Here is a 25,323-nt window from a genome sequence, read left to right as displayed (position 1 = left end):
CAGCTCCCTCTGAGCCCACTCTCAGACCAAGGAGGATGTCTTACACTCTTGTTCTGACTTGTCAGCCAGGGCTCCCTGATTGGAGCAGTTTAACATCTATGATCAGGGAGTTCTGATCCGATGAGATCCACCACGCTGACCTTGTTCCAGTGACATCTCACGTGATGGGACGTGACCTTCTGTGTAGCAGCTTCTGAGATGCTGGGCAGGAACTGCTAACCTGGTTGGGCCCCAGAGCAGAACCCTGCCGGGACTTCATTGAAGATGATTAAACTGCCGTTTGATGCATTGGTGATGTCCCTACCTCTGAGTGAGGACACCTGGGACCTCCTGCTCCAGAGATGAGCCATACCACCTCTGAACAGGTTGATCAGAAAACACTCGAGCAGATCCTGCAGGAAGGGATGTTGGGGTAGTGCAGGATAAGGGGGCAATCTTTTCAAACTGGGGGGAGGTTTTCCAGGAGAGAGAGGGCAGGTTCCTGCCTCGAGGGGGGCAGTGATTCGGGAACATGCTGCACACCCAAAGGTGGGTAACGCCCGTCATGGATCACTTCTGTCAGAGACAAAAGTGAAACATAAACCAAAGGACAGAAACTTTTAAGGATAAGAGATTGAACAGTGAGAGTTGGGCCCATTACAAGTCAAAGGGAAAATTTCGGTGGTTGAGGATTTCAATCAGTCCATTCCATCAGTGCTGAGGGAGTGCCGTACTGTCGGAGGGTCAGTGCTGAGGGAGTGCCGCACTGTCGGAGGGTCAGTGCTGAGGGGGTGCCGCACTGTCGGAGGGTCAGTGCTGAGGGGGTGCCGCACTGTCGGAGGGTCAGTGCTGAGGGGGTGCCGCACTGTCGGAGGGTCAGTGCTGAGGGGGTGCCGCACTGTCGGAGGGTCAGTGCTGAGGGGGTGCCGCACTGTCGGAGGGTCAGTGCTGAGGGGGTGCCGCACTGTCGGAGGGTCAGTGCTGAGGGGGTGCCGCACTGTCGGAGGGTCAGTGCTGAGGGGGTGCCGCACTGTCGGAGGGTCAGTGCTGAGGGGGTGCCGCACTGTCGGAGGGTCAGTGCTGAGGGGGTGCCGCACTGTCGGAGGGTCAGTGCTGAGGGGGTGCCGCACTGTCGGAGGGTCAGTGCTGAGGGGGTGCCGCACTGTCGGAGGGTCAGTGCTGAGGGGGTGCCGCACTGTCGGAGGGTCAGTGCTGAGGGGGTGCCGCACTGTCGGAGGGTCAGTGCTGAGGGAGTGCCGCACTGTCGGAGGGTCAGTGCTGAGGGGGTGCCGCACTGTCGGAGGGTCAGTGCTGAGGGGGTGCCGCACTGTCGGAGGGTCAGTGCTGAGGGGGTGCCGCACTGTCGGAGGGTCAGTGCTGAGGGAGTGCCGCACTGTCGGAGGGTCAGTGCTGAGGGGGTGCCGCACTGTCGGAGGGTCAGTGCTGAGGGAGTGCCGCACTGTCGGAGGGTCAGTGCTGAGGGAGTGCCGCACTGTCGGAGGGTCAGTGCTGAGGGAGTGCCGCACTGTCGGAGGGTCAGTGCTGAGGGAGTGCCGCACTGTCGGAGGGTCAGTGCTGAGGGAGTGCCGCACTGTCGGAGGGTCAGTGCTGAGGGAGTGCCGCACTGTCGGAGGGTCAGTGCTGAGGGGGTGCCGCACTGTCGGAGGGTCAGTGCTGAGGGGGTGCCGCACTGTCGGAGGGTCAGTGCTGAGGGAGTGCCGCACTGTCAGAGGGTCAGTGCTGAGGGAGTGCCGCACTGTCGGAGGGTCAGTGCTGAGGGGGTGCCGCACTGTCGGAGGGTCAGTGCTGAGGGAGTGCCGCACTGTCGGAGGGTCAGTGCTGAGGGGGTGCCGCACTGTCGGAGGGTCAGTGCTGAGGAAGTGCCGCACTGTCGGATGGTCAGTGCTGAGGGAGTGCCGCACTGTCGGAGGGTCAGTGCTGAGGGAGTGCCGCACTGTCGGAGGGTCAGTGCTGAGGGAGTGCCGCACTGTCGGAGGGTCAGTGCTGAGGGAGTGGGCACTGTCGGAGGGTCAGTGCTGAGGGGGTGCCGCACTGTCGGAGGGTCAGTGCTGAGGGGGTGCCGCACTGTCGGAGGGTCAGTGCTGAGGGGGTGCCGCACTGTCGGAGGGTCAGTGCTGAGGAAGTGCCGCACTGTCGGAGGGTCAGTGCTGAGGGAGTGCCGCACTGTCGGAGGGTCAGTGCTGAGGGAGTGCCGCACTGTCGGTGGGTCAGTGCTGAGGGAGTGCCGCACTGTCGGAGGGTCAGTGCTGAGGGGGTGCCGCACTGTCGGAGGGTCAGTGCTGAGGGGGTGCCGCACTGTCGGAGGGTCAGTGCTGAGGGAGTGGGCACTGTCGGAGGGTCAGTGCTGAGGGAGCGCCGCACTGTCGGAGGGTCAGTGCTGAGGGGGTGCCGCACTGTCGGAGGGTCAGTGCTGAGGGGGTGCCGCACTGTCGGAGGGTCAGTGCTGAGGGGGTGCCGCACTGTCGGAGAGTCAGTGCTGAGGAAGTGCCGCACTGTCGGAGGGTCAGTGCTGAGGGAATGGGCACTGTAGGAGGGTCAGTGCTGAGGGGGTGCCGCACTGTCGGAGGGTCAGTGCTGAGGGGGTGCCGCACTGTCGGAGGGTCAGTGCTGAGGGGGTGCCGCACTGTCGGAGGGTCAGTGCTGAGGGAGCGCCGCACTGTCGGAGGGTCAGTGCTGAGGGGGTGCCGCACTGTCGGAGGGTCAGTGCTGAGGGGGTGCCGCACTGTCGGAGGGTCAGTGCTGAGGGGGTGCCGCACTGTCGGAGAGTCAGTGCTGAGGAAGTGCCGCACTGTCGGAGGGTCAGTGCTGAGGGAATGGGCACTGTAGGAGGGTCAGTGCTGAGGGGGTGCCGCACTGTCGGAGGGTCAGTGCTGAGGGAGTGGGCACTGTCGGAGGGTCAGTGCTGAGGGAGTGGGCACAGTCGGAGGGGCAGTGCTGAGGGAGTGCCGCACTGTCGGAGGGTCAGTGCTGAGGGAGTGGGCACTGTCGGAGGGTCAGTGCTGAGGGAGTGGGCACTGTCGGAGGGTCAGTGCTGAGAGAGTGCCGCACTGTCGGAGGGTCAGTGCTGAGGGAGTGGGCACTGTCGGAGGGTCAGTGCTGTGGAAGTGCCGCACTGTCGGAGGGTCAGTGCTGAGGGAGTGCCGCACTGTCGGTGGGTCAGTGCTGAGGGAGTGCCGCACTGTCGGAGGGTCAGTGCTGAGGGAGTGCCGCACTGTCGGAGGGTCAGTGCTGAGGGGGTGCCGCACTGTCGGAGGGTCAGTGCTGAGGGGGTGCCGCACTGTCGGAGGGTCAGTGCTGAGGGAGTGGGCACTGTCGGAGGGTCAGTGCTGAGGGGGTGCCGCACTGTCGGAGGGTCAGTGCTGAGGGGGTGCCGCACTGTCGGAGGGTCAGTGCTGAGGGGGTGCCGCACTGTCGGAGGGTCAGTGCTGAGGAAGTGCCGCACTGTCGGAGGGTCAGTGCTGAGGGAGTGCCGCACTGTCGGAGGGTCAGTGCTGAGGGAGTGCCGCACTGTCGGTGGGTCAGTGCTGAGGGAGTGCCGCACTGTCGGAGGGTCAGTGCTGAGGGGGTGCCGCACTGTCGGAGGGTCAGTGCTGAGGGGGTGCCGCACTGTCGGAGGGTCAGTGCTGAGGGAGTGGGCACTATCGGAGGGTCAGTGCTGAGGGAGCGCCGCACTGTCGGAGGGTCAGTGCTGAGGGGGTGCCGCACTGTCGGAGGGTCAGTGCTGAGGGGGTGCCGCACTGTCGGAGGGTCAGTGCTGAGGGGGTGCCGCACTGTCGGAGAGTCAGTGCTGAGGAAGTGCCGCACTGTCGGAGGGTCAGTGCTGAGGGAATGGGCACTGTAGGAGGGTCAGTGCTGAGGGGGTGCCGCACTGTCGGAGGGTCAGTGCTGAGGGAGTGGGCACTGTCGGAGGGTCAGTGCTGAGGGAGTGGGCACAGTCGGAGGGGCAGTGCTGAGGGAGTGCCGCACTGTCGGAGGGTCAGTGCTGAGGGAGTGGGCACTGTCGGAGGGTCAGTGCTGAGGGAGTGGGCACTGTCGGAGGGTCAGTGCTGAGAGAGTGCCGCACTGTCGGAGGGTCAGTGCTGAGGGAGTGGGCACTGTCGGAGGGTCAGTGCTGTGGAAGTGCCGCACTGTCAGAGGTTCAGTGCTGAGGGAGTGCCGCACTGTCGGAGGGTCAGTGCTGAGGGAGTGCCGCACTGTCGGAGGGTCAGTGCTGAGGGAGTGCCGCACTGTCGGAGGGTCAGTGCTGAGGGGGTGCCGCACTGTCGGAGGGTCAGTGCTGAGGGAGTGCCGCACTGTCGGTGGGTCAGTGCTGAGGGAGTGCCGCACTGTCGGAGGGTCAGTGCTGAGGGAGTGCCGCACTGTCGGAGGGTCAGTGCTGAGGGGGTGCCGCACTGTCGGAGGGTCAGTGCTGAGGGGGTGCCGCACTGTCGGAGGGTCAGTGCTGAGGGAGTGGGCACTGTCGGAGGGTCAGTGCTGAGGGTGCGCCGCACTGTCGGTGGGTCAGTGCTGAGGGGGTGCCGCACTGTCGGAGGGTCAGTGCTGAGGGGGTGCCGCACTGTCGGAGGGTCAGTGCTGAGGAAGTGCCGCACTGTCGGAGGGTCAGTGCTGAGGGAGTGCCGCACTGTCGGAGGGTCAGTGCTGAGGGAATGGGCACTGTCGGAGGGTCAGTGCTGAGGGGGTGCCGCACTGTCGGAGGGTCAGTGCTGAGGGAGTGCCGCACTGTCGGAGGGTCAGTGCTGAGGGAGTGCCGCACTGTCGGAAGGTCAGTGCTGAGGGAGTGGGCACTGTCAGACGGTCAGTGCTGAGGGAGTGCCGCACTGTCAGAGGGTCAATGCTGAGGGGGTGCCGCACTGTCGGAGGGTCAGTGCTGAGGGGGTGCCGCACTGTCGGAGGGTCAGTGCTGAGGAAGTGCCGCACTGTCAGAGGTTCAGTGCTGAGGGAGTGCCGCACTGTCGGAGGGTCAGTGCTGAGGGAATGGGCACTGTAGGAGGGTCAGTGCTGAGGGGGTGCCGCACTGTCGGAGGGTCAGTGCTGAGGGAGTGCCGCACTGTCGGAGGGTCAGTGCTGAGGGAGTGGGCACTGTCAGACGGTCAGTGCTGAGGGAGCGCCGCACTGTCAGAGGGTCAGCGCTGAGGGAGTGCCGCACTGTCAGAGGGTCAATGCTGAGGGAGTGCCGCACTGTCGGAGGGTCAGTGCTGAGGGAGTGCCGCACTGTCGGAGGGTCAGTGCTGAGGGAGTGCCGCACTGTCGGAGGGTCAGTGCTGAGGGAGTGGGCACTGTCAGAGGGTCAGTGCTGAGGGAGTGGGCACTGTCGGAGGGTCAGTGCTGAGGGAGTGCCGCACTGTCGGAGGGTCAGTGCTGAGGGAGTGCCGCACTGTCGGAGGGTCAGTGCTGAGGGAGTGGGCACTGTCAGAATACGAGAATGAGGTATAAGATAAATGAGCGTGTGGCACAGATCAGAATTGGCTGGAATATCATGTTGGGCATCACAGGGACGTGGCTGCAGTGGGACCAGGATCCGCTGAATACTGAAGGATCTCCATCCTATTAAAAGAGAGGCAGGTGTTGGGCAGTGGGGGTGGGGTGGGGGTGGGGTGGGGGTGGGGTGGGGGTTGGGGGGGCGGTTGCTGCCTTGTTCGTAGGAAGTGAAAATAAATCAATAGGAAGAAACCCAGTCGGGTGAGATGGTGTTGAATCCGTGTGGGTGGGACTGAGGGCAGAGGGAAATAAAAGGCATGGTGGGCGTTATATACAGACCTCCAGCCAGGAGTCAGGAGCTGGGCACTAAGGTCCACCAGGAGATTGACGCTTTGTGTGGGAAAGGGCACCTTACAGTGACCATGGGGGATTTCCACCTGCAGTCTGGTAATGGATCACAAGGAAAGGAGTTTGTGGAATGTTTATGAGATGGCCTTTTGGAGCAGCAGGTGGTGGAGCCCAGGAGGGAACAGGCAACACTGGATTTAGTGTTGTGTAACGAGGCAGACCTGTCAAGGGAGATTAAAGTGAAGGAACCTTTCTGAGGCAGTGAGCATAATATGATCCAATTTACTCTGCCATTTGAGCGGCCGAAGATCAAATCAGAGGTAACGGTATTACAGCTGAACAAAGGCAACTACAGACGCACGAGGGAGGAGCTGGGGAGAATAGACTGGGAGAGGGACTGAGCAGGAAAGACAGTGGAACAGCAATGTCAGGAGATTCTAGGGCGGCATGGTGGCTCAGTGGTTAGCACTGCTGCCTCTAAGTGCCAGGGACCCAGGTTCAATTCCAGCCTCAGGTGACTGACTGTGTGGAGTTTGCACATTCTCCCCGTGTCTGCGTGGGTTTCCTCCGGGTGCTCCGGTTTCCTCCCACAGTGAACTGGCCATGCTAAATTGTCCATAGTGTTAGGTGCATCATTCAGAGGGAAATGGGTCTGCGTGGGTTACTGTTCGGAGGGCTGGTTGGGCTGAAGGGCCTCATCCAATCAACTCAGGGGACACAGCAGAGCATCATTCCAAGGGAACAGAAACGTGGTACACGGGGGATGGGCAACATGGCTGACCAGGGGATTCAGGGATAGCAAGAAAGCAGACAATGTGATGAAGGGCCCGGGAAACCAGAGGATTGGGAAACTTACAGAGACCAACAATAAAACACAACGAAGGAAGGGGAAGACTCAATAGGAGGGGGGCTAGCAGCAATATAAAGGAGGGCTGTCAGAGTTTCATTCGATTTATATTAAGGGCAAAAGTGGAGACTGGGCTGCTGCAGAGACAGTAGGGTGGAACAAGGAATGGAATAATTACTTTGTGTCAGTCTTCATGATGGAAGACATGAGTAATATTCCCAAAATTCAAAAGAGTGAGGTCGGTGGGGGGGGTGCAGAGCTGAGAGTAGTGGCCTTTCTCAGGGAGGTGCAAGAAAAACTGAATGGCCTGAGGTGGATAAATCACCTGGACCAGAGGGACTACACCCCAGAGTTCTAAGGGAGACCGCTGAAGAGATAGTGGAGGCTTTAGAGGTGATCACTAGCAACAGGAAGAGTCCCAGGGGATTGGAAAATCGCTCGCGTGACACTGCTGTTTAAAAAGAGAGCTGAAAAGGTGGTGCTGGAAAAGCACAGCAGGTCAGGCAGCATCCAAGGAGCAGGAAAATCGATGTTTCGGGCATCTTCCCTTCTTCAGGAATGAGGAGAGTGTGCCAAGCAGGCTAAGATAAATGGTAGGGAGGAGGGACTTGGGGGAGGGGCTTTGGAAATGCAATAGGTGGAAGGAGGTCAAGGTGAGGGTGATAGGCTGGAGTGGGGTGGGGACGGAGAGGTCAGGAAGAAGATTGCAGGTTAGGAGGGCGGTGCTGAGTTCGAGGGAATCGACTGAGACAAGGTGGGGGAGAGGAAATGAGGAAACTGGAGAAATCTGAGTTCATTCCTTGTGGTTGGAGGGTTCCCAGGCGGAAGATGAGGCGCTCCTCCTCCAGCCGTTGTGTTGTTATGTTCTGCCGATGGAGGAGTCCAAGGACCTGCATGTCCTCAGTGGAGTGGGAGGGAGAGTTAAAGTGTTGAGCCACGGGGTGGTTGGGTTGGTTGGTCCGGGCGTCCCAGAGGTGTTCTCTGAAGTGTTCCGCAAGTAAGCGGCCTGTCTCCCCAATATAGAGGAGGCCACATCGGGTGCAGCGGATGCAATAGATGATGTGTGTGGAGGTGCAGGTGAATTTGTGGTGGATATGGAAGAATCCCTTGGGGCCTTGGAGGGAAGTAAGGGAGGAGGTGTGGGCGCAACTTTTACATTTCTTGCGGTTGCAGGGGAAGGTGCCGGGAGTGGAGGTTGGGTTGGTGGGGGGTGTGGTCCTGACGAGGGAGTCTCGGAGGGAGTGGTCTTTTCGGAACACTGATAGGGGAAGGGAGGGAAATATATCCCTGGTGGTGGGGTCCGTTTGGAGGTGGGGTCCTTGGACTCCTCCATCGCCAGAACATAACAACACGACGGTTGGAGGAAGAGCGCCTCATCTTCCGCCTGGGAACCCTCCAGCCACAAGGGATGAACTCAGATTTCTCCAGTTTCCTCATTTCCCCTCCCCCCACCTTGTCTCAGTCTAATCCCTCGAACTCAGCACCGCCCTCCTAACCTGCAATCTTCTTCCTGACCTCTCCGCCCCCACCCCACTCCGGCCTATCACCCTCACCTTGACCTCCTTCCACCTATCGCATCATCATCGCCCCTCCCCCAAGTCCCTCCTCCCTACCTTTTATCTTAGCCTGCTTGGCACACTCTCCTCATTCCTGATGAAGGGCTTTTGCCCGAAACGTCGAATCTCCTGCTCCTTGGATGCTGCCTGACCTGCTGTGCTTTTCCAGCAACACATTTTCAGCTCTGATCTCCAGCATCTGCAGTCCTCACTTTCTCCTGTTTAAAAAGAGAGTAAGACAAAAGACAGACAATTACAGACAACTATCGGAACCTTGGTCATGGGTCAGATCCTGGAATTGTTTGTGAAGGATAAGATTTCGGAATATTATGGAAGTGTATGGCAGGATGGTTTCCTCAAGGGGAGGTCCTGCCTGATAAATCTGCTGGAATTCTTTGAGTAAATAACGAGCAGGTCAGACCAAAGAGAGCTGATGGATGTTATCGACCTGGACTTACAGAAGGTCTTTGACATGGTGCCACACAGGAGGTTACTGAGTAAGGTCAGGGCCCATGGCGTTAGAGACAAGGTGCTAGCATGGACAGACACCTGGCTGTCTGACAGAGAGCAGAGAGTGGGGATAAAAGGGTCCTTCTCAGGATGACAGCCGGTGACCAGTGGTGTTCCTCAGGGTTCAGTGTTGGGACCATAACTTCTCACTGTAAACATGAACGATGGAGATGAAGGAACTGAGGGCATTCTGGCTACGTTTGCAGATGATACAAAGACAGGTAGCATTGAGGAGGCAGGGAGGCTGCAGAAGGATTTGGAGAGGGTAGGAGAGCGCACAAATAGAGTACAATGTGGGAAAGTGTGAGCTCATGCACTTTGGTGGGAGGAATAGAGACAGGGACTGTTTTCTAAATGGGGAAAAAATTCAGAAGTCTGAAGTTCAAAGAGACTTGGGAGTTTGAGTCTAGGATTCTCACAATGTGAACCTGCAGGTTGAGTCCGTAGTTAGGGAGGCAAATGTAATGATGGTATTTACTTTGAGAGAACTTGAAGATAAAAGCAGGAATGTACATCTGAGGCTCTAGAAGGTTCTGGTCAGATCACATTTGGAATATTGTGTGTTGTTTTAAGCCCCATAACTGAGGAGGAATGTCCTGGCCCTGGAGCACATTCAGAGGAGGTTTACAAGAATGGTCCCAGAAATGAAAAGCATAACATAAGGAGAACATTTGAGGACTCTGGGTTTATGCTTGATGGAGTTTAGAAGGATGAGGGAGAATCTAATTGAAACATACAGAATACTGAATGGCCTGGACAGAGTAGATGTTGGGAAGATGTTTCCATCGATAGGAGAGACTAGGACCCGAGGGCACAGCCTCAGAGTCAAGGGCAGGCCTTTGAGAACAGAGAGAAGGAGAAACCTCTACAGAGAGTGGGGGATCGAGGGAATTCACTGCCACCGATGAAGGAGCTGTGGAGGCCGGGGCATTGAGAGTATTTGAGATGGAGATAGATAGGTTCGTGATATTAAGGGGATCAAGGATTATGGGGAGAAAGTGGGAGAATGTGGTTGAAAACTCATCAGCCATGATTGAACGGCACAGCAGATTTGATGGGCTGAATGGCCTAATTTCTGCTCCTGTGTCTTATGGTCTTCTAGAGGGTTAGTACAGAGGGTCAGCGTTGAGGGAGTGGGCACTGTCGGAGGGTCAGTGCTGAGGGAGTGGGCACTGTCGGAGGGTCAGCACTGAGGGAGTGGGCACTGTCGGAGGGTCAGTGCTGAGGAAGTGCCGCACTGTCGGAGGGTCAGTGCTGAGGGAGTGGGCACTGTTGGGAGGATCAGTGCTGAGGGAGTGCCGCACTGTTGGAGGGTCAGTGCTGAGGGAGTGGGCACTGTCAGAGGGTCAGAGCTGAGAGAGTGGGCACTGTTGGAGGGTCAGTGCTGAGGGAGCGCTGCACTGTCGGAGAGTCAGTGCTGAGGGAGTAGGCACTGTCGGAGGGTCAGTGCTGAGGTAGTGCCGCACTGTCGGAGGGTCAGTGCTGAGGGAGTGGGCACTGTCGGAGGGTCAGTGCTGAGAGAGTGCCGCACTGTCGGAGGGTCAGTGCTGAGGGAGTGGGCACTATCGGAGGGTCAGTGCTGAGGGAGTGCCGCACTGTCGGAGGGTCAGTGCTGAGGGAGTGGGCACTGTCGGAGGGTCAGTGCTGAGGGAGTGGGCACAGTCGGAGGGGCAGTGCTGAGGGTGTGCCGCACTGTCGGAGGGTCAGTGCTGAGGGAGTGGGCACTGTCGGAGGGTCAGTGCTGAGGGAGTGGGCACTGTCGGAGGGTCAGTGCTGAGAGAGTGCCGCACTGTCGGAGGGTCAGTGCTGAGGGAGTGGGCACTGTCGGAGGGTCAGTGCTGAGGGAGTGGGCACTGTCGGAGGGTCACTGCTGAGGGAGTGGGCACTGTCGGAGGGTCAGTGCCGCACTGTCGGAATGTTTCCTGTCAGTACGTGTCCCTGGTTTTTCTGATTGTTTGTTGATTGTTGTGAGTTGTGCTGCGTATCCACGTTTCTTTCATTCTGGGACTGCAGTGACCCCTCATTGGCTGTTGATATTTCGGGAATACCTGTTTAAGTGTGATATTCTGTTCCCATCATCATTCACGCTCCCACACAAACTACAGGATCTGGGAATGGGTTTAAACACATGGCTTTAGTTTGCATTTCCAGGCTGAGTATTTTATTAAAGATTTCCAGCAGATTGTCCGCGTCTCTCTTGCCTCAAGGTCAGAGAACAGCAGGCAGCAACCAACCCTCCTGGCTGCAGCTGCAGGGACATTGTGGCTGGACATTCACCTGGTCAACATTCACTGACCACAACCATCACTGACCACAATATCCTTTGTGAGCTCAAGGGGCGAGTGTGTCACTGAGCCTGTCAGCACAGAGTGAGTGTGTAAATGCCCCATTAGTGCAGGGCGAGTGTGTGACAGCTCCCACTGAGTGTGAATGCGGGGGTTCCTTGCCCAGTCTGGTATTAACCACAGTTACACACTCCCTATTCATCAAAGCCCCAGGAGCTGGGTGGATTGATCTGAAACAGACCCTCTCTCTGTCCCGGTCTCTTTCTGCTGCCATTAGACATGGTTTAGGGCTGAATGACAACGTGGTGTTTGTACAATGTGAGACCACTCTGCCCTATGGCTGCTGTTAGCCCAGCTAACCAGCTCGGAGTCCCAGGTCCAGGCTCCAGTCTCTACACCACAACTCAGTGAGGAAGGGGAGACGGTACTCCCGGGGTGTTTGTGGTCCATGTTCAAATCCGAGTGTGTAATGTTCTGCCTCATGTCTATCAGACTCTGTAGCTGAGCTGAGAGAGCCAGGGCACCATGTCAGGAGTCCCCTGGGATTGAGGGGTATCTCTGGGAGCTCGGGCTGGGTCTGGGTCTGGGGCTGGGCTCTCTCCGGTGTTCGGGCAGAGAAAGACGCCGATCTCCATCAAACCAATGTGCCGACTGCACACCATCCCAGCTTCCGACTTCAAACCCACTCTCCTTCCTGAGCACTCCCACCATGTTCCGATCTACACAGGAAGATCCCATAGTGTCACAGGCCAGCTCCATGCCAGCACCGAGAGACTGACTCGATTTCTGAGGGATCATTTCAAACTGACGTCCTGATAGATCAGAGACCTGGGCAACACAGAGAGAGGAGGGGGGAGCCGTGATACAGGGGTGGAGGCACAGAGAGACACACCCCCCACCCACACACACCCCCTCACCCCCCCAAACACACACACACCCCCTCATCCCCCCAAACACACACACACCCCCACCCTCACCCCCACACACCCACCTTCTCACACACCCACCCACACACACCCACCCACACTTACACACCCCCCTCATCCCCACACCTACACACACCCACCCACACCCCCCCACACACACTCCCCCACCCTCACCCCCACACCTTCACACACACACCTTCACCCCCCCACACACACACCTTCTCTCTCACACACACACATACTCACCCTCACCCCCAACACCCCCACACACACCCATCCTCACCCCCCCAACACACACACACCCACACTCATCCACCTTCACACACACACACACCCACCCCTCACACACAGACATACACAAACACACCCTCACCCACACACACACACCCTCACCACCCCCCCACACACACACACACCCACACACCTTCTCACACACACACACACCCTCACCACCCCTCCCCACACACACACCCACCCTCACCCCCACACACCCACATACCCACCCTCACCCACACACCCACCCTCACCCCCTCAACACACACACACACACATACACACACACCCTCACCCCCACACCCCCACACACATCCACCTTCACACACACACACACACACATATCCACCCTCACCCCTCACACACACAGACATACACAAACACTCCCTTACCCACCCTCACCCACACACAAACACTCCCTCACCCACCCTCACCCACACACACACACACCCTCACCCCCCCCACACCCACACACACCCTCACCCCCACACCCACACAGACCCACTCTCACCCCCCACACACAGACATACTCCCTCACCCACACACACCCACATACACCCTCACCCACACACACCCACATACACCCTCACCCACACACACCCACCTTCTCTCACACACACCCTCAACACCCCCACACACACCCCTACCCTCACCCTCACACACACATCCACCCTCACACCCACACACCCACACACAGACACAATCACCTTCACACACACACACACACACCCACACACATCCACCCTCACCACGCACACACCCACACACACCAACCCTCATCCCCACACACAGACATACACACACACACCCTCACCCATACACACCCACCTTCTCACACACACACACCCTCACCCATACACACCCACCTTCTCACACACACACCCTCACCCATACACACCCACCTTCTCACACACACACACCCTCACCCATACACACCCACCTTCTCACACACACACCCTCACCCATACACACCCACCTTCTCACACACACACCCTCAACCCCCCCATACACACACCCACCCTCACCCCCTCACCCCCACCCACACACACACCCTCACCCCCCCACCCCCACCCACACACACACCCTCACCCCCCCACATACACCCACCCTCACCCCCACACACACGCACTCTCACCCCCACACCCACACCCACACACACACCCATGTGTTCGAGTGAGTCAATGAGTGACTGTGTGTGTGAGTGTGAGTGTGAGTGTGAGTGTGTGAGTGTGAGTGTGAGTGTGAGTGTGAGTGAGAGAGAGAGAGAGAGTGACTGAGTTAGTGAGTGAATGAGACTGAGTGCGAGTAAGTCAGTGGGTGTGTGCATGACAGAATGAGTGAGTGAGAGTGAGTGAGTGTGTGTGTAAGTGTGAGTGAGTTTGTGTGTTTGAGTGAGTCAATGAGTGAATGAGTGTGAGTGAGAGTGTGAGAGAATGAGAAAGTGAGTGAAAGTGTCAGAGTGAGTGAGTATGAATATGAGTAAGTGTGGGTGAGAGAGACTGAGTGAGAGAAAGAGTGAGAGAGTGTGTGCATGTGTGAGCGTGAGTGTGAGTGTGTAAGTGTGTGTGAGAGCGTGTGTGAGAGTTAGTGTTTGAGTGAGTCAATGATTGAGTCAATGAGTGAATATCTGAGTGTGTGTGTGTGAGTGTGAGCGAGTGAGTGTGTGAATGAATGTGAGAGTGAATGAGAGTGTGAGTGAGTGTGAGGAAGTGATTGTTGGTGAGACAGTGAGTGAGAGAGTGAGTGAGAGTGCGAGTGGGTGTGTGAAAGAATTCGAATGTGTATGTGAGGGTGTGAGGGTGTGAGTGAATGAGAGTGAATGTGAGACAATGAGTGTGTATGAGCAAGTGTGTGTGAGTGTGAGTGAAAGTGTGTAACTGTGTGCGTTAGTGTGTGAGGGAGTGTGTGAATCAGTGTGAGTGAGTGTGAGTGAGAGTGTGTAAGTGTGCGTTAGTATGTGAGTGAGTTGTGAGTGAGAGTGTGAGTGAGTGTGAGTGAGTGTGAGTGAGGGAGTGTGAGTGAAGGAGTTTGAGTGAGGGAGTGTGAGTGAAAGTGTATAAGTGTGTGCATTAGTGTGTGAGGTAGTGAGAGTGAGGGAGTGTGTGAGTGAGTGTGAATGATAGTGTGTAAGTGTGCGTTAATGTGTGAGTGAGTTGTGAGTGAGGAAGTGTGAGTGAGAGAGAGTGAGTGAGTGTGAGTGAGTGTGAGTGAGAGAGAGTGAGTGAGAGAGTGTGAGCTGACCTGAGTGCCCCCCCCCAGGGTAGGGGGGTCCTGGCAGCTGCTGGGGGGTGAGACGGAGCCGGACGTGGGGGGGACCAGCACCAACTGCAGCAACGTGTTCAAATCCACCGTCAGGCGGGACTCCAGCCTGAAACACAGGGACACGGACACAGAGTCAGAACAAACTCACACACACTCGCACTCACACACACTCTTACACACACACACTCTTACACACACACACTCTTACACACACACCTGTTTATCTGGTTATGGATCAGCCGCAGCTGTGAGTTAATCTCAGTCCAGTGTCTCGTGCCAAGTGCTGAGGCTGGCTGTTCAGACGGACTGGCTCTGGGCACTGCTGTCAGGGGCACCTCCTGGTACTGGGCACAACTGGTATCTGCCCAGAAACTGAACACGTTGGAAACACTGGCAAAGGCCCCTTTAAAAAAAACACACCGAGATTAACAAGAGCGAGTAAGACAGGCGTTGGGCTTCACTCGATCCCGGCTGGGATTTGAGATCACCGCCAGGATGAGCGACTCCAGTTCAGGACCGTTAGACAAACACAGCCTGGGACAGGGTAACCTGGAGGGGACACGCCTGACACCACATTCACTAAGACCCAGTCGGTGAAGGGTCAGTCATCCCAGCTCCAGGACATCGCTGCAGCAGGTCCTCAGGGTAGAGTCCTACAGCAATGAGACAGGCCCTTTGGCCCAAACTAGTCCATGCTGACCACAATGTCCATCCACACGAACCCCATTTCCCTGCACTTGGCCCATATCCTTCTAATCCTTTTCTATCCATGTATTTGTCTGAAAGCCTTTTAAGTGTTGTTCATGTACCCTCCTCAACCACTTCAGCTGGCAGCTCATTCCATATTTATACCACCCTCAGTGTAAAAATGTTGCTCCTCAGGTTCCCTTTTATTCTTTCCCCTCTAACCTTAAACTGATGCCCTCTAGTCCTCGATTCCCTAACCCTGGGGGAAAAGACTGAGTGCATTCACCCTATTCATGCCTCTCATGTGATCTTCTAGGAGAAAGTGAGGTGTGCAGATGCTGGAGATCAGAGCTGAAAATGTGTTGCTGGAAAAACGCAGCAGGTCAGGCAGCATCCAAGGAGCAGGAGATTCGACGTTTCGGGCATAAGCCCTTCTTCAGGAATGAGGAGAGTGTGCCAAGCAGGCTAAGATAAAAGGTAGGGAGGAGGGACTTGGGGGAGAGGCGTTGGAAATGCAATGCATTTCAGAGAACACCTCTGGGACACCCGGACCAACCAACCCAACCACCCCGTGACTCAACACTTCAACTCCCCCTCCCACTCCACCGAGGACATGCAGGTCCTTGGACTCCTCCATCGCCAGAACATAACAACACGACGGTTGGAGGAGGAGCGCCTCATCTTCCGCCTGGGAACCCTCCAACCACAAGGGATGAACTCAGATTTCTCCAGTTTCCTCATTTTCCCTCCCCCCACCTTGTCTCAGTCAAATCCCTTGAACTCAGCACCGCCCTCCTAACCTGCAATCCTCTTCCTGACCTCTCCGCCCCCACCCCACTCCGGCCTATCACCCTCACCTTGACCTCCTTCCACCTATCACATCTCCATCGCCCCTCCCCCAAGTCCCTCCTCCCTATCTTTTATCTTAGCCTGCTTGGCACCCTCTCCTCATTCCTGATGAAGGGCTTATGCCCGAAACGTCGATTCTCCTGCTCCTTGGATGCTGCCTGACCTGCTGCGCTTTTCCAGCAACACATTTTCAGCTCCTGTGATTTTATACATCTCTATAAGGTTCCCCTCTCAGTCTCCTACGCACTAAAGGGAAGAGTTCTAGCTTGTCCAACCTCTCCCTGGACCATAGGGTCCAGGCAACATTCTTGTAATGTTATTCTGCACTCTTTCCAGTTTCATAACATCCTTCCTGTAGCAAAACTGAACACAGTACTCTAACTATGACCTCATCAACGTCCTGTATAACTGCAATATAACTTGCTAACTTCTATACTCTATACCCTGACTGAAGAAGGCCAGTGTGCCAAAACGCTCCTTCACTGCCGTGTCTACCTGGGACTCCACCTTCAGAGAACTGTGCACCTGAACTCCAAGGTCCCTCTGTCCCACTGCACTCCATAACGCCCTACCGTTCACCATGAAACCCCTACCTTGATTTGACTTTCCAAAATGTAAGACTTCACACTTGTCTATATTAAATTAGGACCCAGCTACTGCGTGTCGTTGCTAAGTATTTCCTGGTTGAGGGAGGGAGCCAGGGTTTACTAAAGAAGTTGAATCTCGTGTCAAGAGGAAGAAGGCGGCTGATGTTAGAATGAGATGTGAAGGCTCAGTTAGGGCACTTGAGAGTTATAAGTTAACCAGGAAATACCAAAAGAGAGAACTAAGAAGAGCCAGGAGGGGACATGAGAAATGGTAGGGTCCAGGAAAACCCTAACGCTTTCTCAATGTATATCAGGAATAAAGGAATGACGAGAGAAAGATTAGGGCCAATCAAGGAGAGAAGTGGGAAGTTGTGTGGGGAGTCAGAGGAGAGAGGGGAAGCACTAAATGAATATTATTTGTTGTCAAGGAGAATACTGAGATACAGGTGACTAGACTAGAGGGGATTGTGGTTCACAAGGAGGAGGTGTTAAGCAATTCTGGAAAGTGTAAAAATAGATAAATCCCTGTGCCGGATGGGATTTATCCTTGGATAATTTGGGAAGCCAGGGAGGATATTGCCGAGCCTTTCGCTTCAACCTCTATGTCACTTTTGGCAACAGGAATAGTGCCAGAAGACTGGAGGACAGCAAATGTTATCCCCTTATTCAATCACTGGTAGCTATAGACCAGTCAGCCTTCCTTCGAGTGTGGGTAAAGTGTTGGAAAGGATTATAAGAGATAGGAATAATTTGATTAGGGATAGTCAGCACGGTTTTGTGAAGGGTAGGTCGTGCCTCACAAACCTTATTGAGTTCTTTGAGGAGGTGACCAAACAGGTGGATGAGGGTAAAGCAGTTGATGTGGTGTATGTGGATGTCAGTAAGGTGTTTGATAAGGTTCCCCACGGTGGGCTATTGCACAAAATACAGAGGCATGAGATTGAGGGGGATTTAGCGGTTTGGATCAGAAATTGGCTAGCTGAAAGAAGACAGAGGGTGGTGGTTGATGGGAAATGTTCATCCTGGAGTTCAGTTACTAGTGATGTACCGCAAGGATCTGTTTTGGGGCCACTGCTGTTTGTCATTTTTATAAATGACCTGGATGAGGGCGTAGAAGGGTGGGTTAGTAAATGTGCAGATGACACTAAGGTCGGTGGAGTTGTGGATAGTGACGAAGGATGTTGTAGGTTACAGAGAGACATAGATAAGCTGCAGAGCTGGGCTGAGAGGTGGCGAATGGAGTTTAATGCGGACAAGTGTGAGGTGATTCACTTTGGTCGGAGTAACCGGAATGCAAAGTACTGGGCTAATGGTAAGATTCTTGGTAGTGTAGGTGAGCAGAGAGATCTTGGTGTCCAGGTACATAGATCCCTGAAAGTTGCCACCCAGTTTGATAGTGTTGTTAAGAAGGTATACGGTGTGTTAGCTTTTATTAATAGAGGGATTGCGTTCCGGAACCAGGAGGTTATGCTGCAGCTGTACAATACTCTGGTGCTTTACACAGAGAGTTGTGAATGTATGGAATGTGTTGCCAGTGGTGGTGGAAGCAGAGTCACTGGGGACATTTAAGCGACTGCTGGACATGCACATGAATAGCAGTGAGTGAGGGGTGTGTAGGTTAAGTTACTGTATTTTACATTAGGATTAAATCTCAGCACAACATCATGGGCCAAAGGGCCTGTTCTGTGCTGTACTTTTCTATGCTCTATAGCTTTAAACTGAGGGGTGATAGATATAGGACACATGTCAGAGGTAGTTTCTTTACTCAGAGAGTAGTAGGGGCAAGGAGCGCCCTGCCTGTAACAGGATAGACTCACCAACTTTAAGGGCATTTAAATGGTCATTGGATAAACATATGGATGAGAATGGAATTCTGTAGGTTAGATGGGCTTCAGATTGGTTCCACAGGTTGGCCCAACATTGAGGGCCGAAGGGCCTGGACTGTGCTGGAATGTTCTATGTTCTAAACTGCATTTGCCATTCCTCAGCCCACTTCTGCAGCTGGTCAAGGTCCTGCTGCAATTATTGAGAACCTTCCTCACTGTCCATGTTCCCGCCTTGTTTTAGTGTCATCAGCATCTTACTCATTATGTCCTTGTACATTCTCACCCGAATCATTGATATTGATAACAAACAGTAAGGGGCCCAGCACCAACCTGAGGCACTCCACTGGTCACAGGTCCCTGCTCTGACAAAATCCTCCCACTATTACCCGCTGCTTCCTACAATCAGCCAGTTGTGTATCCAATTTGTCAGCTCCCCCTGGATTCCATGTGATCTAACCTTCCAGAGCAGCCTATCATGTGGAACCTTATCAGAGGCCTTACTGAAGGCCATATAGACTACGTCTACCACCCTGCCCTTGTCAACTTCCTGGTCACTTCATCAAAGAACTCTAACGAATGTGTGAGGCATTACCTCCACTCACAAAGCCACACTGACTACTCCTAATCAAACCCTGTCTTCCCAAATGCAAGTATATCTCATCCCTCAAAATCTTCTCCCCACTGACATTAAGTTTACTGGTCCATAATTCCCAGGTTTTTCTTTGCAACCCTTGTCGAATAAGGGCACAACATTCACTCCCTTCCAGTCTGCCGGGAGTTACCCTCACCCATGACTAACGTTTTTGCAAAAATATCAGCCAGGGCCCCCGCAGTTTCTTCTCTAGCCTCTTGTAGTGTTCTTGGATATATCTGGTCAGGATTAAGAGATTAATCTACCTTCATATTCTAATACATCCAATACCTCATCTACTGTAATATGCACTGTCCCCAAGATATCACCACAAACTTCAGGAAGTTCCCAAGTCTTCATGTCTTTCTCCAAGGTAAACACAGAGGAGAAATGTTCATTGAAGATCTCGCCCATCTCCTGCCATTCTACACATACATGTCCACTTTGGTCCTTAAGGGGTCCTATTCTCTCTCTAGTTATTCTTTCTCCTTTAAAATAGTCGAAGAACTGCTTTGGACTCTCCCGAATCTTCTCAGGCAAGGCTACCTTTTGCCACCCTGGTATCCTTTTTTTCAGTAAACTCCTGTATCCCTTTATACCTTCAGAGATTTCCTTGATCCCAGCTGCCTGCACCTGAGACATGCCTCCTCCTTTTTCCTGGTCAAAGCGTCAATACCTCTAGTCATCCAGGGTTCCCTGTTCCTACCAACCTAGCCCTTCACTTTCACAGGAACATATAGACCTTAAACTCTCGCTTTCTCACTTCTCCACGCCTCCCACTTGCCAGAGGTTCCTTTGCCTGCAAATAAACTACTCCAAAAATCCCTGCAAGTTCCTGTCTAACTCCATCAAAATTCACCTCACCCCAGTTTAGAACTTGAACCTGTGGACCAGTTTTGACCCTCTCCAGAACTATTTTAAAATTCATGGAACTATGGTCACTGGTCCCAAAGTGCTCCCCCACTGTCACCTCAGTCATCTGTCTTGTCCTATTCCCCAAGAATAGATCAGGTTTTGCCCCTTCTCAACGAGGACCCTCTATATACTGCTTGAGGAAACTTTCTGAAACTTTTCTTGGATTCTACTGTCCTCGGCCCAACCACCTTCAGCTGCTTCATCAATGACCTTCCCTCCATCATACGGTCAGAAGTGGGGATATTCCCCGATGATCACACAATGTTCAGCACCATTCACCCCTCCTCAGATACGGAAACAGTCCATATCCAAATGCAACAAGATCTGGACAATATCCAGGCTTGGGTTGACACGTGGCCAGTAACATTCATGCCACACAAATGCCAAGCAATGACCTTCTCCAACAAGAGACAATCTAAACAATGCCCCCTGACATTCAATGGTGGTACTATCAGTGAATCCCCCCCTATCAACATCCTGGGGGTTATTATTGACCAAAAATTCAACTGGACTCACCACATAAACACAGTGGCTAAAAGAGCAGGTCAGAGACTAGGAATACTAACTTCCCTCCTCACTCCCCAAAGCCTGTTCACCATCTACAAGGTACAACTCAGGAGGGTGAGGGAATACTCCCCATTTACCTGGATGGGGACAGCCCCAACAACACTCAAGAAGCTCAACACCATCCAGGACAAAGCAGCCCAACTGAGACTAACCTACATACCCTTCATTTTACTATCATCCATGTGCCTATCCAAGAGTCACTTCAATGTCGCTAATGTCTGACTCTTCTACCATCGCTAGCAGTGCAATCCACACACCCACCACTCTCTGTGTAAAGAACCTACCTCTGACATCTCCCCTAAACCTTCCTCCAATCACCTTAAAAAGATGCCCCTTCGTGACAGCCACTTCCACCCTGGGAAAAAGTCTCTGGCTATCCACTCAATCTATGTCTCTCATCATTTTGTACACCTCTATCAAGTCGCCTCTCATCCTTCTTCATTCCAATGAGAAAAGCCTTAACTTCATAAGACATGCCCTCCAGTCCAGCAGTATCTTGGTAAATCTCCTCTGCACTCTCTCTAAAGCTTTCACATCCTTCCTATAATGAAGTGACCAGAACTGAACACAATATTCCAAGTGTGGTCTAACCAGGGCTCTACAGAGCTGCAGCACAACCTTGCAGCTCTTAAACTCAATCCCCCACTAATGAAAGTCAACACACCATACGCCTTCTTAACTACTCTATCAACTTGAGTGGCAACTTTGAGGGATCTATGGACATGGACCCCAAGATCCCTCTATTCCTCCACACTGCCAAGAATCCTGCCTTTAACCCTGTATACTGTGTTCAAATTTGACCTTCCAAAGGTACGTTGGTTAGACCCTCAGCATGTGACTCTTGGACCTATTATGTTATTCCAGTCATTCGGTTTGTCTCCAACATCACCTTAGTTTAATATCTTTTTGCAATTGTCTCTCTGCCTCAATTAATCAGGTCGTAGGTCATCCCTTCACTGGCTCTTCAGCTGTTGACATTTTACTCTCACGGTCTGACACTTTTGATCACCTGGAGAGAGTTTTCACTCAGCGTGTTGATTCTCTGCCCATACCTTTTGTACTTATCTGTTGACACTCTGAATTCCCTGGAATTATCTTGCCATTATCTCTCTGCGCATAAATTTTGTTCCCGTGTACCTGTCTCCTCTTCACCTGGTGAAGGAGCAGTGCCCCAAAAGCTTGGGATTTCAAATAAACCTGTTGGATTATAACCTGGTGTCGTGTGACTTCTGACTTTGTCCAGGCCAGTCCAACCCCAGCACCTCCACATCATCTCTCTCTGTAATTCATATCCCACCTTCCCACGCTGATGGCCCTTACTTTGGGGAAGGATAACTTGTGCTGTGCCAATCACCTGTTGCCAATGCTTGTTTCCTCACCTGCCTTCCTATGGAAGTTAGTTTCCCTTTAGCAATAACAACAGAAACTCCTTATTTTCACAAGCAATTCATTGAAAATAGGCCACAAAAAAAAAGTATGTGTAAGGTGTAGGAGGTTAAACATCAGACAGGATACATGAGGGATATAAAGAAGCAGGAAAGAAATCAAGCCAGGAATTAGGAGAGCAACAAGAGGTCATGAAATGACCTTGGCTGGTAGGGTTCTCTATACATAGAAAGGCATTCTATACATAGATTAAAAACAAGAGGGTAACTAAGGAGAAAGTAGGATAACTCAAGGATAAAGGAGGGAACTTGTGCGTGGAGGCAGTTGATGTGGGTGAAACCCTAAATGAGTACTTTGCATCAGTATTTACCCAGGATAAGGATATGGAGGATAGTGAGATTTGTGTGCAGTGTGCTAACATGCTGGGGCATTTTAAGATCAAGAAAAAAAGTGGTGTTGAGTCTCTTGAAGAGCACTAAGGTGAATAAGTTCCTAGAGTCTAATGGCATCTAACCCAGGTTTGTGAGAGAGGCAAGACAAAAGATTGCTGGGGCCTTGACCAAGATGTTTGCATCCTCGCTAGCCACTGAAGTGGTCCCAGAGGACTGGCGAGTAGCTTATGTTGTTCTTCTGTTCAAGAAGGGATATAGTGATAATCCAGGAAACTACAGAACGGTGAGTCTCACATCGTTGGTTGAAAAGCTATAGGAGAGGATTTACACACATTTGGAAAAGCATGGCCTGATTAGGGACAGTCAGCGTGGCTTTGTTCAAGTCAGGTCATGTGTAACTGACACGATTAAAGTTTTCAGGAGGTGATGAAGGTGATCGATGAGGGTAGAGCAGCGGATGTTGTCTACATGGATTTTGAATTCCTGATGAAGGGCTCTGGCCCGAAACGTCGAATTTCCTGTTCCTTGGATGCTGCCTGACCTGCTGTGCTTTAACCAGCAACACATTTTCAGTACATGGATTTTAGAACATGGAACACAGAACAGTACAGCACAGAACAGGTCCATCAGCCCACGATGTTGTGCCGACCATTGATCCTCATATAAGGTAAACCTCATGTACAAACTCTCAAATTTCTGTGACCATATGAATGTCCAGCAGTCTCAAATATCCCCAATGACCTCGTTTCCACAAGTGCTGCTGGCAACGCATTCCATGCTCTCACAACTCTCTGCGTAAAGAACCCGTCTCTGACATCCCCTCTATACTTTCTGCCAAACAGCTTAAAACTATGACCCCTCGCATTAACAATTTCTGCCCTGAGAAATAGTCTCTGGCTATCTATGCCTTTCATTATCTTGTACACCTCAATTAGGTCCCCTCTCTTCCTTCTTTTTCCAATGAAAAAAGTCCGAGCTCAGTCAACCTCTCTTCGTAAGATAAACCCTCCAGTCCAGGCAGCATCCTGGTAAACCTCCTCTGAGCCCTCTCCAAAACATCCACATCTTTCCTATAATAGGGCAACCAGAACTGGACACAGTATTCCAAGTGCGGTCTAACCAAAGTTTTATAAAGCTGCAACAAGATCTCACAGCTCTTAAACTCAATCCCCCTGTTAATGAAAGCCAAAACACCATATGCTTTCTTAACAGCCCTGTCCATTTGGGTGGCAATTTTAAGGAATCTATGAACCTGTACATCATGATCCCGCTGTTCCACCACACTGTCAAGAATCCTGTCTTTAACCCTGTACTCAACTTTCAAGTTCAACTTTCTAAAATGCATCACTTTGCATTTATCCAGGTTAAACTCCATCTGCCACCTCTCAGCCCATCTCTGCGTCCTGCCAATGTTACGCTGCAGCCTATAACAGTCCTCTATACTGTCCTCCAACCATTGTGCCGTCTGCAAACTTGCTGACCCATCCTTCAATCTCCTCATCCAAGCCATTAATAAAAATTACAAAGAGTAGTGGCCCAAGAACACAGCCCTGTGGAACACCACTCACCACTGACTTCCAGGCAGAATACTTTCCTTCCACGACCACTCACTGTCTTCTGTCGACCAGCCAATTCTGTATCCAGACAGCTAAATTTCCAAGTATCCCATTCCTCCTGACCTTCTGAATGAGCCTACCATGGGGAACCTTATCAAATGCCTTGCTGAAGTCCACATACACCACTCAACCCTCATCAACCTGTATAGTAACATCCTCAAAGAACTCAATAAGATTTGTGAGGCAACACTAGCCCCTCACAAAGCCGTGCTGACTGCATTTTATCAAGCCATGCTCTTCCAGATGGTCATAAATCCTATCCCTCAGAATCCTTTCTAACACCTTGCAGACGACAGACGTGAGACTGACTGGTCTGTAATTGCCGGGGATTTCCCTATTTCCTTTCTTGGAGAGAGGAATTACATTTGCGCCTCTCCAGTCCTCAGGTACGACTCCGGTAGAGTAAGGTTTTCAACAAGGCCCTCATGGTAAGCTCATCCAGAAGCTTGACATGCACAGGATCTAGAAGTGGCTTGCCATAAAAGTCAGAGGGTAGTGGGAGAATGGGGTTTTTCAAGCTGGAGGTCTATGATTCGTGATGTTCCACAGGGATCCAATCTGGGACCTCTGCTGTTTGTGATATGCATAAATGACTTGGATGAAAACATAGATGGGGTGGGTTAGTAATTTTGCAGATGACACAAAGATCAGTGCAGCAATGGAGAGTGTTGAAGATTATCAAAGGATACAGTTGCAGATGTGGGGAGAGAAATGGAGGATGTAGTTTATCCAGATAAGTGTGAGGTGCTGCATTTTGGGACATCAAATGTTAAGGAAAAGTTAATGGCAGGACCCTGAACAGCACACACATGTACAGAGGAATCTTGTGGTTCAAATCCATAGCTCCCTGACAGTGGCCACACAAACAGTTAGGGTGATAAAGGAAGCATACGACATGCTTACCTTTGTTGATCGGGGAGTTGAGTACAAGGGTCAGGATGTCATGTTGCAGCTTTTTAAGACTTTCATTAGGTCACACTTAGAATATTCTGTTTAATTTTGGCTGCCATATAATAGGAAGGATATGGAGACTTTGGAGAGGGTGCAGAAGAGGATGTTGTAGGATTAGAGGGCATGAGCTATAAGAAGAGAGACTAGAAAAACTCAGGTTTTTTTTTCTACAGTGGGGGAGGCTGAGGGGGTCTCGATGGAAGTCTGCAAAGCTGTGAGATACATAGATAGGATTGACAGTCAGAAGCTTGTTCCTGGAGTTGAAATGTCTAATACTAGGGCGCATGCACTTAAGGTCGGTGGGGGGGAGGGGGGAGCGAGTTCAAAGGAGATGTGGGGAACAAGCATTTTACGCAGAGAGCAGTAGGCGTCTGGAATGCACTGCCGGGGTAGTGGTAGAGGCAGATAGGTGCATTTAAGGGACTTGTAGATAAACATATGAATGTGAAAGGAATGGAGGAATATGGACCATGGGCAGGTAGAAGGGATTA

At 52.8% G+C, this 25,323-nt stretch overlaps 1 protein-coding gene across 1 annotated transcript in view; it reads right to left on the bottom strand.

Moving 5' to 3' along the window:
- Window positions 1-11,492: 11,492 nt before the first annotated feature.
- kcnh2b (potassium voltage-gated channel, subfamily H (eag-related), member 2b) overlaps window positions 11,493-25,323 on the bottom strand; it is a 99,926-nt gene continuing 86,095 nt past the window's right edge. The window contains exons 14-16 of the mRNA XM_060824075.1: window positions 14,642-14,828; window positions 14,405-14,531; window positions 11,493-11,792 (exon numbers count right to left, since the gene is read on the bottom strand). Of these exons, the coding sequence (XP_060680058.1) occupies window positions 11,493-11,792; window positions 14,405-14,531; window positions 14,642-14,828 (614 nt within the window). The remainder of the gene's footprint in view (window positions 11,793-14,404; window positions 14,532-14,641; window positions 14,829-25,323) is intronic.

Source organism: Hemiscyllium ocellatum, chromosome 4 (genome assembly GCF_020745735.1).
Source record: "Hemiscyllium ocellatum isolate sHemOce1 chromosome 4, sHemOce1.pat.X.cur, whole genome shotgun sequence".
NCBI classification, from domain to species: domain Eukaryota; kingdom Metazoa; phylum Chordata; class Chondrichthyes; order Orectolobiformes; family Hemiscylliidae; genus Hemiscyllium; species Hemiscyllium ocellatum.
Note: the sequence above shows the minus strand (reverse complement) of the source record. Positions and strands in the feature narration are given on the sequence as shown.